Source organism: Myotis yumanensis, unplaced genomic scaffold (genome assembly GCF_028538775.1).
Source record: "Myotis yumanensis isolate MYYU_CA2020_CCGP unplaced genomic scaffold, mMyoYum1.0.hap1 SCAF_9, whole genome shotgun sequence".
In the NCBI taxonomy this organism is placed as follows: domain Eukaryota; kingdom Metazoa; phylum Chordata; class Mammalia; order Chiroptera; family Vespertilionidae; genus Myotis; species Myotis yumanensis.
In genome coordinates this window covers 21,818,330-21,832,477 of record NW_027223760.1, presented here as the reverse complement: position 1 = coordinate 21,832,477, position 14,148 = coordinate 21,818,330, and the positions used below count along the sequence as shown (strand labels likewise).

At 45.5% G+C, this 14,148-nt stretch overlaps 1 protein-coding gene across 1 annotated transcript in view; it reads right to left on the bottom strand.

The window, feature by feature from the left end:
• SND1 (staphylococcal nuclease and tudor domain containing 1) overlaps positions 1–14,148 on the bottom strand; it is a 447,431-nt gene that overhangs the window by 96,837 nt on the left and 336,446 nt on the right. Inside the window, exon 16 of the mRNA XM_070423847.1 lies at positions 6,817–6,926. Within this exon, the coding sequence (XP_070279948.1) occupies positions 6,817–6,926 (110 nt within the window). The remainder of the gene's footprint in view (positions 1–6,816; positions 6,927–14,148) is intronic.

Here is a 14,148-nt window from a genome sequence, read left to right as displayed (position 1 = left end):
TTTGCTGTGAGATTAAAATGAAATATTGTATATGAAAGCACATTTATGCTAGAAAAAGCTATTTAAAATGAAAGTTTGATCACTATTAAGACAAAGGTCTTTACTGAGCCCCCTTCAAAGAAAACAGCCAGAATGGAAAAACATAAAAGACCACTGGTGGGTGATGAACTGTCGAAAGAGTGTGGGGAGGTGAGAAAAGCCTTAGCCCACAAAGCCTTCCACACCTTCTGGGACAAGAGCTGATGGAGAGCTGGCCTTTCTGCATCCCTTCTTCCTGGGCAATGGTAGAGATAACATAGAACAGGATATCTTTGTGCAAATTAGTGGAAGATTGTGCGACAGCTGGCTTACTTTTTATCAGGCTACTCCTCATGACTCTGTGAGCGTCACCGAGGGGCATGGCACTCAGGGAGAGCTGGAGTTCAGTGTGTCGTGGGCCTCACCTCTACCAGGTGTCCCTCACCCTCAGATTTCCCTGTGGCTTGAACTGTCCCCATCACTCTGACCCAGAGATACAAGTCTGCCATTGATCCTCCTCCTGTGTGTCTCCTGGACAGAGAAGGGCCTACAGACCGGAAGGGTGAGAGCATATACAATAGGGCTTGTGGGGAGATGTGGAGAAAGACAGAGGGCACGGTGGGGGTGGGGGGAGCACCGATTTAGAGAAAAGGCAAATTGCTTACGGAGTTATCTTTTTCAGACAAGAGCAGGACACTTGGTGCTGAAACAAAGGATATAGAAACACTTTCCTTTTATTCTAAGTTTTCTTTCCCAGGCAAATGCCCTTCCATTAATACATACCAGTATTCGCTGCTGAGTCCGTATTCCCAGAAACATTAAGTACATGTTTTTCAAACAGCAACAGCTGCTTGTAATGCTTTCATGTACCTTTGTTTGTAAAAAAGCAGGGGTAGTGGGAGAGAGGGAATCCAGGACAGGGCTCTGGCTACTGCAGCCTTTGGAATGAGCTCCCCAGGGGGACATCCTCTCTTTTATGCCAGCAGGAAGAAGGGAAATAGGTCAGGGCAGCAGCCAGTTTGCAGCTCAGGCTGTCCAGCATGAGGACGTCATTTTCCAGGCAGCAGCAAAAGGCAATTTCTCAGATCTCAGAGAAGGACAAAGGGGTCATTGAGAAAGGCCCTGGAAATGATCACCGGGCCTCTGTATCCTGCCCCGGCCCCAGGGAATTGCACCTCCTACAGCCTGCAGATGTGAAGAAGGTTAAACTGTGGTGTTGATCTCTGTAACGCCAGCTCGCAGCCCCTTCTCTAAAAGGGCAGGTTTTCCCGACAGTGACCTCTGTGCTGTTCAGGCAGCAGCTGGTCAGTGAGTGCATGCTGGTTAGCTGGCCTTCTGGCAAGAAGGTGTGAAGAGATCCTGAATGACTATTTTCCTCATAAGAAGGGCTCCAAGCAGGGGTGGGGAACCTCTTTTTCTGCCAAGGGCCATTTGGATATTTATAACATTGAGGGCCATACAAAATCATCAACTTAAAAATTAGCCTGCTATATTTGGTCAAACATTTAATTAACTCACCCCTAATGCCTTGGCAGGGCCAGACACTCCCACCACTGCTCCAAAGGAAGAGGGTGGCTTGGGACTGCTAGGTCAATGCTTTAGACAGGAACCCAAAGCAGGAAAGAATCACTCACTCAGGACCACATGATACTGGAGTGTGAAAACCTAGCAGTCTGCGCTTTTAAACCGGTTATCTACCCATTAGCTAATGCCGTCTCTCACCAGGACTTCGGGGAAGATGCTAGACACGGGCACAGTCCCACATCTGAGAAATGACACCAGATCTCCCGACCCGTGGCAGTGTGGCAGGGACTTGCCTATAAGAGGCAACTGTACTGGGGGAAGGGAGAAAGAGGTGTCACCAAGCACATGCCATTAGAAGGGCAACAGCACGCAGCTCTGTCAGCTACAGCAACAGACACAGTGATCTCACGCCTTTTGCTCCAGAAGCAGTCCAGCCTCAAGGGCAGGGGACACAGGGGCTAACTCATATAAGCAGCCATTTAATGCAACTCTGCAGAGGGGTCAGCAAACTTTTTTGATAAAGGGACAGACAGTAAGTGTTTTAGGCTCTGTGGGCCATATAGTCTGTGGTAACGACTCAACTCTGATGTTACAGCACGAAAGCAGCCACAGAATGTACACAGAACAATTAGTGTGCCAGTGTATTCATAAAACTTTATTAATAAAGCGAGCAGAGGGCTGGATTTGCCCACCCCTGCTCTACACCAACGCAGTCAGCCTGGAATGAACTGTGGAGCTTATTGGATTTCCTTTGAGTAAAAATAAGTGAAATCCTTTGAGAGTTCCTTGGCTGCTTTGGCCTTCAAGGTCATAAAGAATCAGGTAAAAGGTCACAGGTGTCTAACCTTGGGGCAAGAACACTAGGAAACCTAGATCACTGACCTGGAACAGTAATCACAGACACCCAACTCAAGAAAGGCAACACAAGTCAATGGCTGAGGAGAAGAACCGTGGGAAAAAAAAAAAAAAGGAGAAAAAAAAGAAATGCAATGAAAGGTGGCAGGGAGGCACTTAGAAATGCAGCTGAGTGATGGCTAGAAATGTCAATAACTTCGTGCTGACTGGTGTCATTATAAACACATTTAAGGAAAGTAGGGCTATCTGGTCTCAAGGTAATGCGGGTGGGGAGAATATCTGAAATATAAAGGAGAGACTTGTCTGAGACTGTGCAGGCTCCTCATGAGGAATGGATGAAAAGATTACAATTCTTTCTTCACTCAAAATAGAGAAAGACAGGCAGTAATTTCTGGGCTGGCTACCCATAGCCAAGACAATATACTTTATTCATAAATAGGGGGTCACTTTTCAGGACCAGGCACCTTGCCCCCCGCTTTCTGTCCCCTCCCTGGCAGAGGTCTGACCTAGGGGCAGTGTTCATTACAGTCCTGCCCCCACTGCATACCCTTCTCCAGTCAGTTTACCCCATTTGTGGGAGTCCAACGGTGGCCAAGCCTCTGTGGGACCTGCACAGGGGGCCCAGGAGGTACTGTGAAATCAAGGTAGCTGTGTGCTTCTCCTTTCCTATATGACAATGAAGATTTATAGTAACTGGGGAAAGCATGTGCGGGGTAGAAAAATTCTGGCTCAAAATGAGATAAAAAAATTTCAGAGGGAGGGGTAGGGCAGGGTCAAGGACAATCACATCTTATATTACCTAATTACATACTGAGCTGAATCTGATTATCAAGGGAATAGGAGGAAGGTGCAAAACACCAGTTTAGCCCTGGCCAGTGCTGCAAAGTGGTTAGAGTGTGAGCCTGCACCCTGAGGGATCACGGGTTCGATTCCTGGTCAAGTGTACATACCTGGATTGCAGGTTCAATCCCGGCCCCAGTAGGGGTACGTGTGGGAGGCAACCAATCGATGTGTCTCTTTCACATCGATGTTCCTCCCTCCCTCCCTCCGTCCCTCCCTCCTTCCCTCCCTCCCTCCTCTAAAAAATCAATGGGAAAAATATCCTCAGGTGAGAACTAACAAAAAAACCCAACCAACCAACCAAACAAACAAACAAAAAAACACCAGTTCAACTGTGGCCATCACAGCAGCAGCTTGGCTCCAGAAGAGTTTCTGGAGTGGAATACAGCACAATGGAGACTGCCCTGAAGGTAAGAACTACAGGAGGTGGGAGGCTGTAGACCCACACTCAGGCATCCATGAAATTACGCTACAGTACTTTCTCCTGCAGGTGGGAAGGGCCTCTGCAGCCAGGAGTACCAATGCATCATCACATTTTCTAGATAAATCCTTGAGGGGTGAGGGAAGAAGGGCAAAAAAAAAAAGTTCTACAGAAGAATTTAGGGGAAAAAAGTGAAGGTACTATATAGGTAAAAGCACATGAATGAACCTATAACAAAACAAAACCTCTCTTCATTCCTACACTGTTCAGAAAACAGTTTTCATGTTACATAAAGGAAAATGCCCAGAAGAACAGGCTATAATTGGTTCCTTTAGTCAAAATTCCAACTTATCCTTAGTTTAGGCCATCCTTGTCTTTCCTCTATATAAAGATCTTTCAAAAGGGTCAGCCCAAGTAATCATATGAGCAGCTAAGAAAATGCAGAAAAGTTCTTTAGTAAGAGGCCCCAACTTAGGGCTATGAAAGACTGGGATGCTACAAACAAGAAAGAGAAAGATCAGCTTTGGATTAGACCAGTGATGGAGAACCTATGACACGTGTGTCAGAGGTGACACGCGAACTCATTTTTTTTGGTTGATTTTTCTTTGTTAAATGGCATTTAAATATATAAAATAAATATCAAAAATATAAATCTTTGTTTTACTATGGTTGCAAATATCAAAAAATTTCTATATGTGACACGGCACTAGAGTTAAGTTAGGGTTTTTCAAAATGTTGACACGCCGAGCTCAAAAGGTTCGCCATCACTGGATTAGACTAAGGATCTGCAAACTCACTCACATGCCTGGAGCATCAGAGAAGATGGAGGAAAATTTTACCTTTTTCAACAGTCAAGTATCAGCAAATATACAGACAAAGGTAAGTTCATAATAACCATGAGAGAGTAAAAGAGCTTTGGGCCTTCACTCCTCTTAGTGATCAGTATTCTCTTTGACCCCCTTCTGCTTTTGAGTATCACCAGTGGGCCAAAAACATGATCAGGAGGAAAAGTGGCTGGGGAAACAAGAGTTGAAAAAGAACGGGAAAGAAACTTTAGGAGATGAGAAAACACAGGAAGATGACTATGGTGAAAAATGGGAGGCAAAACAATAGTGTGATTTAGACAGTAATTTATGAGGACGTTACTATCAAATGTCTCAGGCAATCCAACACAGTGATTTCTTTCCTCTACCAAAGGACAACAAACAAACATCTGTTGTTCCTTCCTCTGCAGTGTCTGTAAGTCATGACGGTGAATGGACTAACCTGCTTTCTCCAACATGACACTGCTCTGTAGTGCCTTATCCAAAGGCCAAAATAGAGAAAAACTCTACAATACTGGTCCCTTCTACCTAACCCCTGGGCCTCTTCAAAGAATTGTAACAACTACTGATGGCCAACTGGAGTGTTTGAATTCTTGAATACTTCTCTAGCAAGGGGCTATCTTTAACTGATAAAAATTCAGGCTACAGTGTGTAGTTACATAATAGAGGGAGGGGAGGCACCATGTGTGGCAAGATACCGTCTTCACAAACATAAATATGTCTGACCAAATACAAAGTAGAGGGCAACGTGAAACTGATACGACAACTGAGGGTCGAGCCCCACCCCTCACTCTACAGATGGCCGGGAGATGTGAAGCAATACCAGGTGGTTGCAGCTGGTATTTGAGAACTGGAACCCATATCTCTCAGACTGAGAATTCAGAATTTCTGTTGCCATGCCACTTGCACAAAATGAGAAAGCAAGAGCTAGAGAATACCAAAGAGGTGGTAACCAATAGCAGAAAGTGGTGGTTTTCTTGAGGCCAGGCTAGTCTAATATAGGGTGTCCCAAAATTCACGCAAGAAGTGATTTTGATAGAAAACACAGGTTTATAATTAAAAATTGTAAATTTTTTATTGATTCATAAAGTATACAGTATAGGGGTTATGTATGGAATAGCACATCAGGTAAATGGCCTCCACAGCTTTGCTGGCACATATGCAAAGCTGTGGTCTTCATTGTCCCTGCTCCTGGGCCATAATTGGTACTTGGTAATGCTTATCAAATTGAAGGGATTGAAATCAAAGGGCAACAGACATTAGAATCTGATTCAATAAACCAAGTAAAATTAGGCTTTTATTTTTTGTTATTGTTGTGGTTAATGCTCACCCAAAATTCAAATCTTGCGTGAATTTTGGGACACACTATATAAGCATCTTGAGCTAGCCTGTTCTTCAGTACCTCTCACACCTAATATGTTTGCTGGTGATTCAAATCAAAATGAGAGATGCTGAAGCTTATAAAGAGGTACTTGTATCACTTAAAATCCCAAAGGAGCCCACATGTCTGATCTGAAGGACCTAAAACAGCGGTCGCCAACCTTTCGGACCTCACGGACCACCGGTTGGCGACCGCTGATCTAAAAAGACTTTTCACTCCTCAGGATAACCTTCAGGAGCCCATAACCTTTTAGCTCTGTGCATATTATGATATTATAATGGATTTGATTGTAAAATAAAAGAGGACAAAAGCAGATCTAAAATCCTAAGTCTGAGCCCAGCACATTCCTCCCACTGTTCTTTTCTTGTGCCCACCTAGCAGGATTGATTTATGGCTGGCATAGTCCTGGAAAGAAGATGGATCTGTTGACTATGACTTCATAAAAATGAACAGGTAGATGGGCACCATAGCAGATGAGAAGCCTAACTCCTGCCTGTAAGAGCCAGCCCAACAGGCAGAAACAGAATACAATTAAATTAAGTCCGAAAACCTGCTATAGAAAATGCAATTACTAAAAGATACAAATAAATGTTCAAAGAAAATTGGCCCCTGACAGGGTTAGTCAAGCTTCTAAATCCAGCTGGAGGCAGACGGCTCAGGCTAATTCGCAAGCAGAAGGAGTGCAAAGCTGTCAGCTCTGCATCAGGATGCTGGCCTGGTGATCACCATGCATCCCAGGGCACCAGTGGTGAGGAGCAATTTTGGGGCAGCTGGCCAATGATTCAGGGCTCCAGGAACTAGGATGTGGGCAGACACAGAAAGGATCATGGATGTGGAAGGCTGAGCACTGGAAAAAGTGACAGGCTGGTCTCTGATATGGCAGAGAAACATGAGACCGAGTGAGCCCCACTTTCTCACCCCCTCATCCAGGAAGCAACTGGAAGAAGTCCTACCTCTCGCTGCAGCACCAGTTCCTTGGTGAAAAGCGTTGCTTCCTCACTGAAGGGCTCTCCCTCTTGCACCAAGCCTGGGAGGTTTCGGGCTCCTCTGGGGCATTCAATGCCTGTGTCAGGAGAAAAGGAAAATTTGTGATGAAAAGGGGCCACTAGGCTTAGTGTCCAGCAAGGACAGTCCCTTGAACACTTCTAATAAGGCAAGCATTAGATCAGAATGCCGTCATGTCTGAGACAAGGGAGAGTAGAAGGAAATGAAGTTCGCCCAGGTGGGAAAACCAACACCATCACAGCAGCTACACGGGAGAGGAGCTCACAGTTACAGCAACGGGAACTGTCAGGAGGACCCAGTGAGCTCCAAGTCAGATGTGCAGGGAACACACACACACCCAGATGTGGGATGAGTCCTCATCTTGGACTCCTAGTCCTTACAGTCCTGGTCTCACTGCTTCAACCATCACTTACATAAATGGCTCTTACCTAGACTCACTGATAGTCCAGCTGTTCTGCATCCTGAGAACCATTCCGCTGACTCCTAGGCATTTCCTCTTTACTATCTGATTTTCCCATCAAATTCACGTGTTAACTCGGTGTTATTTTCCTCTTCAAATAAGCTTTCTCTTTTGTCCTCTGGCTATATTTTAGATAATAATATCTTCAGTTTTTCATTCAGAATCAGATGAAGTATCAGGTGTCTGGAGTTAGAGAGACCTAGATTCACATCCTAACTCTATCACTTAGCTTTGTGACCTTGGCCAAGTTACTGTACCATTCAAAGCCTCCCCTGCCCTAACTGCAAAGCTTCACAATGGTGGTTGTGTGAACTCGGGATATAAAATACTTAGCACAATGCCTGACATAGAGAAAGGGTCAATACATTTTAGCTCTTATTAGTTGACCATTATTATCATTATTACTCTTAGCAGTTATCCAAGCTCAAAATCTTAGTCATCTTTCATTCCACAACTAGCCTGCAAGATCCGTGAGCGCAGAATCGCATCCTTCACACTTCTTTGTATCCAGAAACGTATTCATACAAAACAGGTGCTCAATATCTAACTCAGACTTCCTTTCTTCCTTGCTTTGGTTTAATAATTTACTTTGCAAATGTATTTATTACTCACAGTGCTCATCTCTGACAGGCCATGAAATGGGTCGAGTTTTGATGTACAAATTAGACTTGTAAATATATTCCCCCAAATCAGATTGCAGTAAAAAGCTGAACTAATCTAGAGCCACCGGAAAAGAAAACAATCAAATTATGGGGAGGACACATTTGGGGGCCCTGTCTGATTCATTGCTGGTCACTCCCGCACCATAAGGCAGAATTGTGAGTTGTTCCCTCTCTCCTACAAGCAGCCTCAGGTGGGGGAACAAGCGATGTGGCACAGGGAGGCAACGCAGCAGAGCACCTAGGCCACGGCAACACCTGCTGGGGAGCCTTGGGGAGAAAAGGAGCCACTGCAGGGGCAGAAGGTACCTCTCCTCAGGATGAAGCCAGGTGGCTGTCATGTTTCTGGCCACAGCACAGACTCAAGGTCATAAAGCTCAGAGGAAGAGGAATTGTTTATACTGTGGGTTTCCAGAAGCTCAAGAAGAGACCTTTCTCTCCAAGCCTCAAGGCCTCACAAAAGGAGTAACATCAAATCAAACCAAATGCTAGACAGGGTGCGCGCTGCAGCGGAGAGCTGCTTGAGCGGGTGGCCAGGGCTGTTCTCCCACCCAAGCTGAGATGGGACAGCTGAAGGTCCCATCCAATTGTCACACAGGTGAGAAGACCACCGGGGCTCATGCCTGGCACTCAGTGCTAGGCTGCACAGGGAAGCGAAACTTATTTTGTAAGACAATAATAAACTCATAGAGAGCCAAAGAGCCTGAGATTAACCTTGGGAGAGATGGGGCTGGAGTGAAATGGAATGAAAGATAGCCCACGGTTTTTACAATACCAACAGCCAAAAACACTTCATTTTATATCTGCAAACTAAGCAAGAATAGAATTGTCAGAGAGAAAAATAAACAATTCTATTAAACTTTTTGGCCACATAACCATAGATAAAGCATTCTTGCAGAAGCAAGAATAATGCTAAAATAAGCATTTGTTTCTACCCTCAGCAGCCATTTGGGTGGGCCGACTGGGGTGCTGCTGGTAAGACTGCTGTGAACAGGGGCCTAGAATTGGGATGAGGCGAGGGCAACTCACCAGGCAGCAGGGACCAAGGGAAAGAACTTCCACTAAAAGGGCACAAAAGATAACTGAGTCTCGCTGGTTAGTAGATGTACACATCCTACTCCTCTGTCACTTTCTTGGTATTCTAAAACCTCAAAAGATCCCAGCAGCTCTCTCCGAATCCTGGGAGACCACCGAGTGATTAAATCCAGAAAACAAGATGGCTCAATGAACCCAGGGAGTTAGACACGTCAAACTGAAATGTCCTCAAAACATCTTTCAGAAGAGAGTCCTCTGGGCCAGTGGTGACCGAAGCCCAGCCACTCCGTGCAGAGTAGATGGAAGGCAAGGGGCCTTTGCATGCACTCCTCTGCTTTCCAACAGCTGAGCTCCAGCTGTGCAATAGGAGGAAGCCAACGCAGGCAGTTTTCCTGCCCTTTTTAAGTGGAAAAAGTAAACGCACCCACGCATATCAATTCCTGTCAGGCAGGCAGGTAAGAGAAAGAAGAGGAAGAACAAAAGCTGCTTGAGAACAAGAGTATTATTATGTCTGCTTTTATCATTTACTTCTTTTCTTCTGGGTGGACTCTTTTCTGAGGTCTCCCTTTCCCAGTCAAAACCTGTCTCCCTGACACATCTCAGCTCAGGGTGAGATGTGGCTTAGCTGACACTACTTATTAGGCCAGACAGACAGAAGATGCATCTTAAAAACAGACCCAGTGGAACAGGTACCAGAGTTACACCCAGGCATAGGTCTAGAAGAACAAAGGGGAAAAATCAACACTTGCTGAGTACCCACAAGTATCTAAGATTTGGCATAAGGCCTAGATCACAAAGGCAGTAAGTGGCCTATGTGAACCTTAAATTGTCAGATGCTGATGCCACTGAGAAAAAGGACAGTTTTGGAGTTGAACCACACTGTCACCAGGGGCTGTTATATCCCACAATGGAGAGCAGGCAGGAGCGTCCAGGGCCCTGAGGCACTCCATTTCCTGTTGGGGAGGAACCCAGGAAGAGCTGGTGCTCAGACAAGGAGAAGGGGCACTTGGCACCCAGGTGATCAGGGCACTGTCAGACTGGAGCACAGAGGCCAGTTTCTAGCTCTGGGCAGGGGAGTTCCTACATACAAGGGGAGGCCCTCGCCAGAATACCAAACTGGGACTCAGAAACATGGACTGGGCAGGGGGAGGCAGAATCTGTTATCAGCACAGGGGTCAAAGGCAGGGCCAGGATAGCAGGAGGGGTCTGATGACGCTGAATATTAGAAATCGATGCGCCAAGCTAATTTTGCACATGAAATGTTGTGCAGACGAGAGGTTTTCAAACTTTAATTTTTATTATAACCCATATAGACACATGTACATATGGGTATATACACTTTATATAACAAAGTTTCCACAAAATAATGGTTAATCTTGGCTACATGTGCTGTGCTCTGTCTCTCTTCTGTTCTATTTCATTAAAGAAAAAAAGGAAAGATGATTATGACATTGAATTGATTTAAGAGGGCAAGACCCTCAGCTTGAAAAACACTGGTATAGACTGAGGCGTGGACACAGAAGGCCGGCAAGGACGGCCTCCTTGGAGAATTCAAAGGCTACCCTGAGTGCTTAGTAACCAGCTTCTGGACTTGCTTTTGTGTCCCTAGGGATCAGTGGACAGGGCAGGAAATATGCTGCCCACTAAAGCCAAAAAGACAGGTATCACCGCTGAGAACCAGAGAGGACCGTGCTGTCAGCAGGAAGAGTCCTACTGCCCCTCCTTCCCGAGAGCGGGGTCAGGAGGCGAACCCAGTCCGCGCTGCACCTTTACGCAAATGACTGCAGTACTGGGCAGGGGACCCTGGTATGCGGCTCTGTGACCAATATAACACACCTTAAAAAAATAAAAAAAACAAAAGATCAAGGGAAAGAAAGCTGGGTCCTCAGGAAGCAAACCCGAGGCTGCAGTCGCTGAGCTGGGCAGGCCAACATGGAGCAATGGAGAGACCCCACGGTGGTAAATACAAAGTGAGCTGTGGCCGGGTGGCTCAGTTAGTGGGAGTGTCATCCTGTACACCAAAAAGGTTGTAGGTTTGATTCCCAGTCGGGGCATGTCCAGGAACGAGGCAACTGATAGACTGATGTTTCTCTCTCATATCCCTCTCTCCCTTTCCTCCTCTCTGCCCTCCCTTCCTCTCTCTCTCTCTCAAAAAAAAAAAAAAAAAAAAAAAAAATCAATAAAAACATATCCACGAGTGAAGATGAAAAAAACACACAAAAGGAAAGGGCGCTATCAGTGGAGGTCCAGAAGCTGCCCCCGCCAGGTGCGGAATGCCGTGATTCTGAGCGTGACTATTTCCACTAAGAGCCGTCTTTGCAGATAAGGCGCCGTGCGGTGCAGTGCTGCCTGCTGATAAGGACGCATTAACTGCTGTGCCTCACACACACAGGTGCAGGTCAACAGTCAAACTTCCCGACACTTCCCAGCCATTCAAAAACCAAAAGTATTTAAATATTATAAAAGAACCCTGTATCTAAAAAACTCCCATTTTCCTTCCCTATTATGGGATGTGCCAAAACGAAAAGAGACACCAGCCTGTGGGGCCCTCTCAGCTGACCTCACTCGGGCGGATACAGAAGAGCAAGGCAGACAACTCCACCCTCCTGGTCCACATGGCTCCAGGACGCTCTAGAGCCCTACAGACCGACCTGTCTATCGGTGGAACTCACTGTTACTCTCACCTTTTCTATGCTTTCTGGGTGTAATAGTTAAATAAGACTATTAAAAAAAAAACACAAGACAAAGCAAAATGAGGGCTTCCCTTAGCGTGTCTGGTTTAGGAAGAGAGAATTCAGCATCAGCTGTCAGCACAGGACCGTTATAGAGTTTCTGTTCTGCCACCGACCAAGTATAAAACCTCTCCGGCCTCATGGCCTCTGTGAAAAGAAGGCACTCCAAAGCCTCCCCGGCCATAAAATCCTACAATTTTGGTTATGCCCTTTCAAGATTCCTCACCCAAGGCTTGGCTTGTGGAGTACAGGGGCCTCCTTTCAGTTTAAAATGCTGGGTTACAGAGCATTCTATTTTTAAAAAAAATTATATATTTAGAGACATTGACTAACGAGGTCAATTAACACAAATACTTTGGTCAGTCAGCTTTGGAAAAGAAGTACAGATTCTTGTTAATGGTACAATAATGGCCACAGAAGAAATGCTATGTGTGAGAGTCACGTTTACATTGCATGTTGAGTTTTATGATAACTAAGCCTCTGGACTCAAAGTGCATTTGCTTTTTCCTTTATTGGGAACTAAAGGGAAGTGTGGCAAACCTGCCTTTGCGAGAAGTGACAGCTTCCCAATGGTACCTTGTCCAGCAAACAAGACCGGGCATTAGGCAAAGAAAACCAAAGTCTAGTGGAAACAGTAAGAATTGTGCTTATTGCGTGTCTACCGTGTGCTCATTCCACATCGGACATTGCCCAGGGAAGAGCACAGGAGGGATGCAGACATAATCTTTGCCTTCTGCCTACTTCGGATACCTAAAATGCCACAGTTCACCTCTCAGACCTTCCCTCACTCCATATGTATCAGTACCTACTCTGGGCTAGACACTGTGCTGGAAGATGAAAGCTCAATGATGAAAAAGAAAGACTCTGTGCCAATGAAGCTTAATTTCCATCATGAAAACATGACTTTCCTCTGCCGTTGTACAAGATGTTATTGGTGACTGAATTCACCATTCGCCTGTAGGTTGCAGAACATTAAGAAATAACACGTGATAACTGGATTATGCTAGGCACATGCATGTGTGTCTAGGGGACTGCTGGTAGATGGATCAGACAAGTCATTATGGGACTCACCATGCCACGTCCCTTGTTAAGGGCAGCCTCAAGCATCTTTGTTTTCTAGCACAGGACCCTGGCCTCTGCCCTCACCACAGGTGGGGATGGAGGTCAGAACAGAAGGTGGAGAATGACAGGGAGGGCGGAGAGTTGCTGCTGCCCCGCCTGAAGGGTAGCCTGCAGCCAGGCTGCCAGCGGCAGGGGGGTGGGGTGAGAGCTCTGTCCAAATAGAAATGGGAGGTATCAGGTGAGAAAGGTGTTTTCTGGAATCTGAACTGGACTATGTATAAAACAAGCCCATCGGGAGCTAGAGGAAGGGAACCACCTTGCACCGACATTGGAGCACGAACACTGGATATCTACAGAAGTCCCGGGAACAATCGCAGGCCCACAATCACCCTCTGGGTTCCAGGATCTGTGAGATCTGACCTAACCTTGGAACCCATTAAGTTTCATGGATCTTCCCATAAATTTGCTTTCTCCCCTCATTGCTACCATGAGCAAGCCTATGTGAGAATAAAATAATCCAACTAAAACTAAGTTGCTTCGAGGATGGGTACTGCATCAGATTCAGATTTTATTCTTTCTAGCATCCAACACACTGCCTAGCACACAGTGCCACTGTAGATCTTCAACAAATGTTGAATGAGTATTAGTGAGAAATACTTTAGAAAAGAGGCAAATACAGAGAAGAAAATGGCTAATGAACTGTCAAGGTTGTAGACCTTAGGAGAGGGGCCCACAGAACCCATAACTACATACATCCCACTTTCCCATAGTTATACAGCACTTCAAGGAAGAAAAACAAACAACCAAAAAACCTCCAGTGACACCCACTTACTTTAAATTAGCACACTTGAGAAATGCAGGTTAAGTATAGAGAGGAAGTGGCCAACTCTCCCAGCAATGCCAGAGAGCCTGAGGCTGGAGCACTGCAAAGATGCTTACTTTCCAAAATAACAAAGGAGAGAACAATTCGCATTTCTGACCCTATGTTTGGCTCTAGGAAGCTGTGTGGCCACATGGAAATGCAGAATAAACGAGAGCACATTTAAAGAGAGCGATAGAAAATGACTCAGGGGTAGGAGGCCTAGCTTTAAAGGAAAGATAAAAGGTGCCAGATCTGTACAGCTCGGTAAGCAGTGACTAAGGGTGACATGATAGTAATCTGCAAATATCTGAAAGGTGTAAACACAAAAAGGAGGGGAAATGCTTAGCCTGAAAACAGGGGGTGTAATTATAAGGAAAAGAAAATCTGGACCAAATACTGGAAAAAGTTAGCATGGGGATGACTACTGGGTTATAAATAAGTTTCCCAATGAAAATGAAAATGCTATTTTT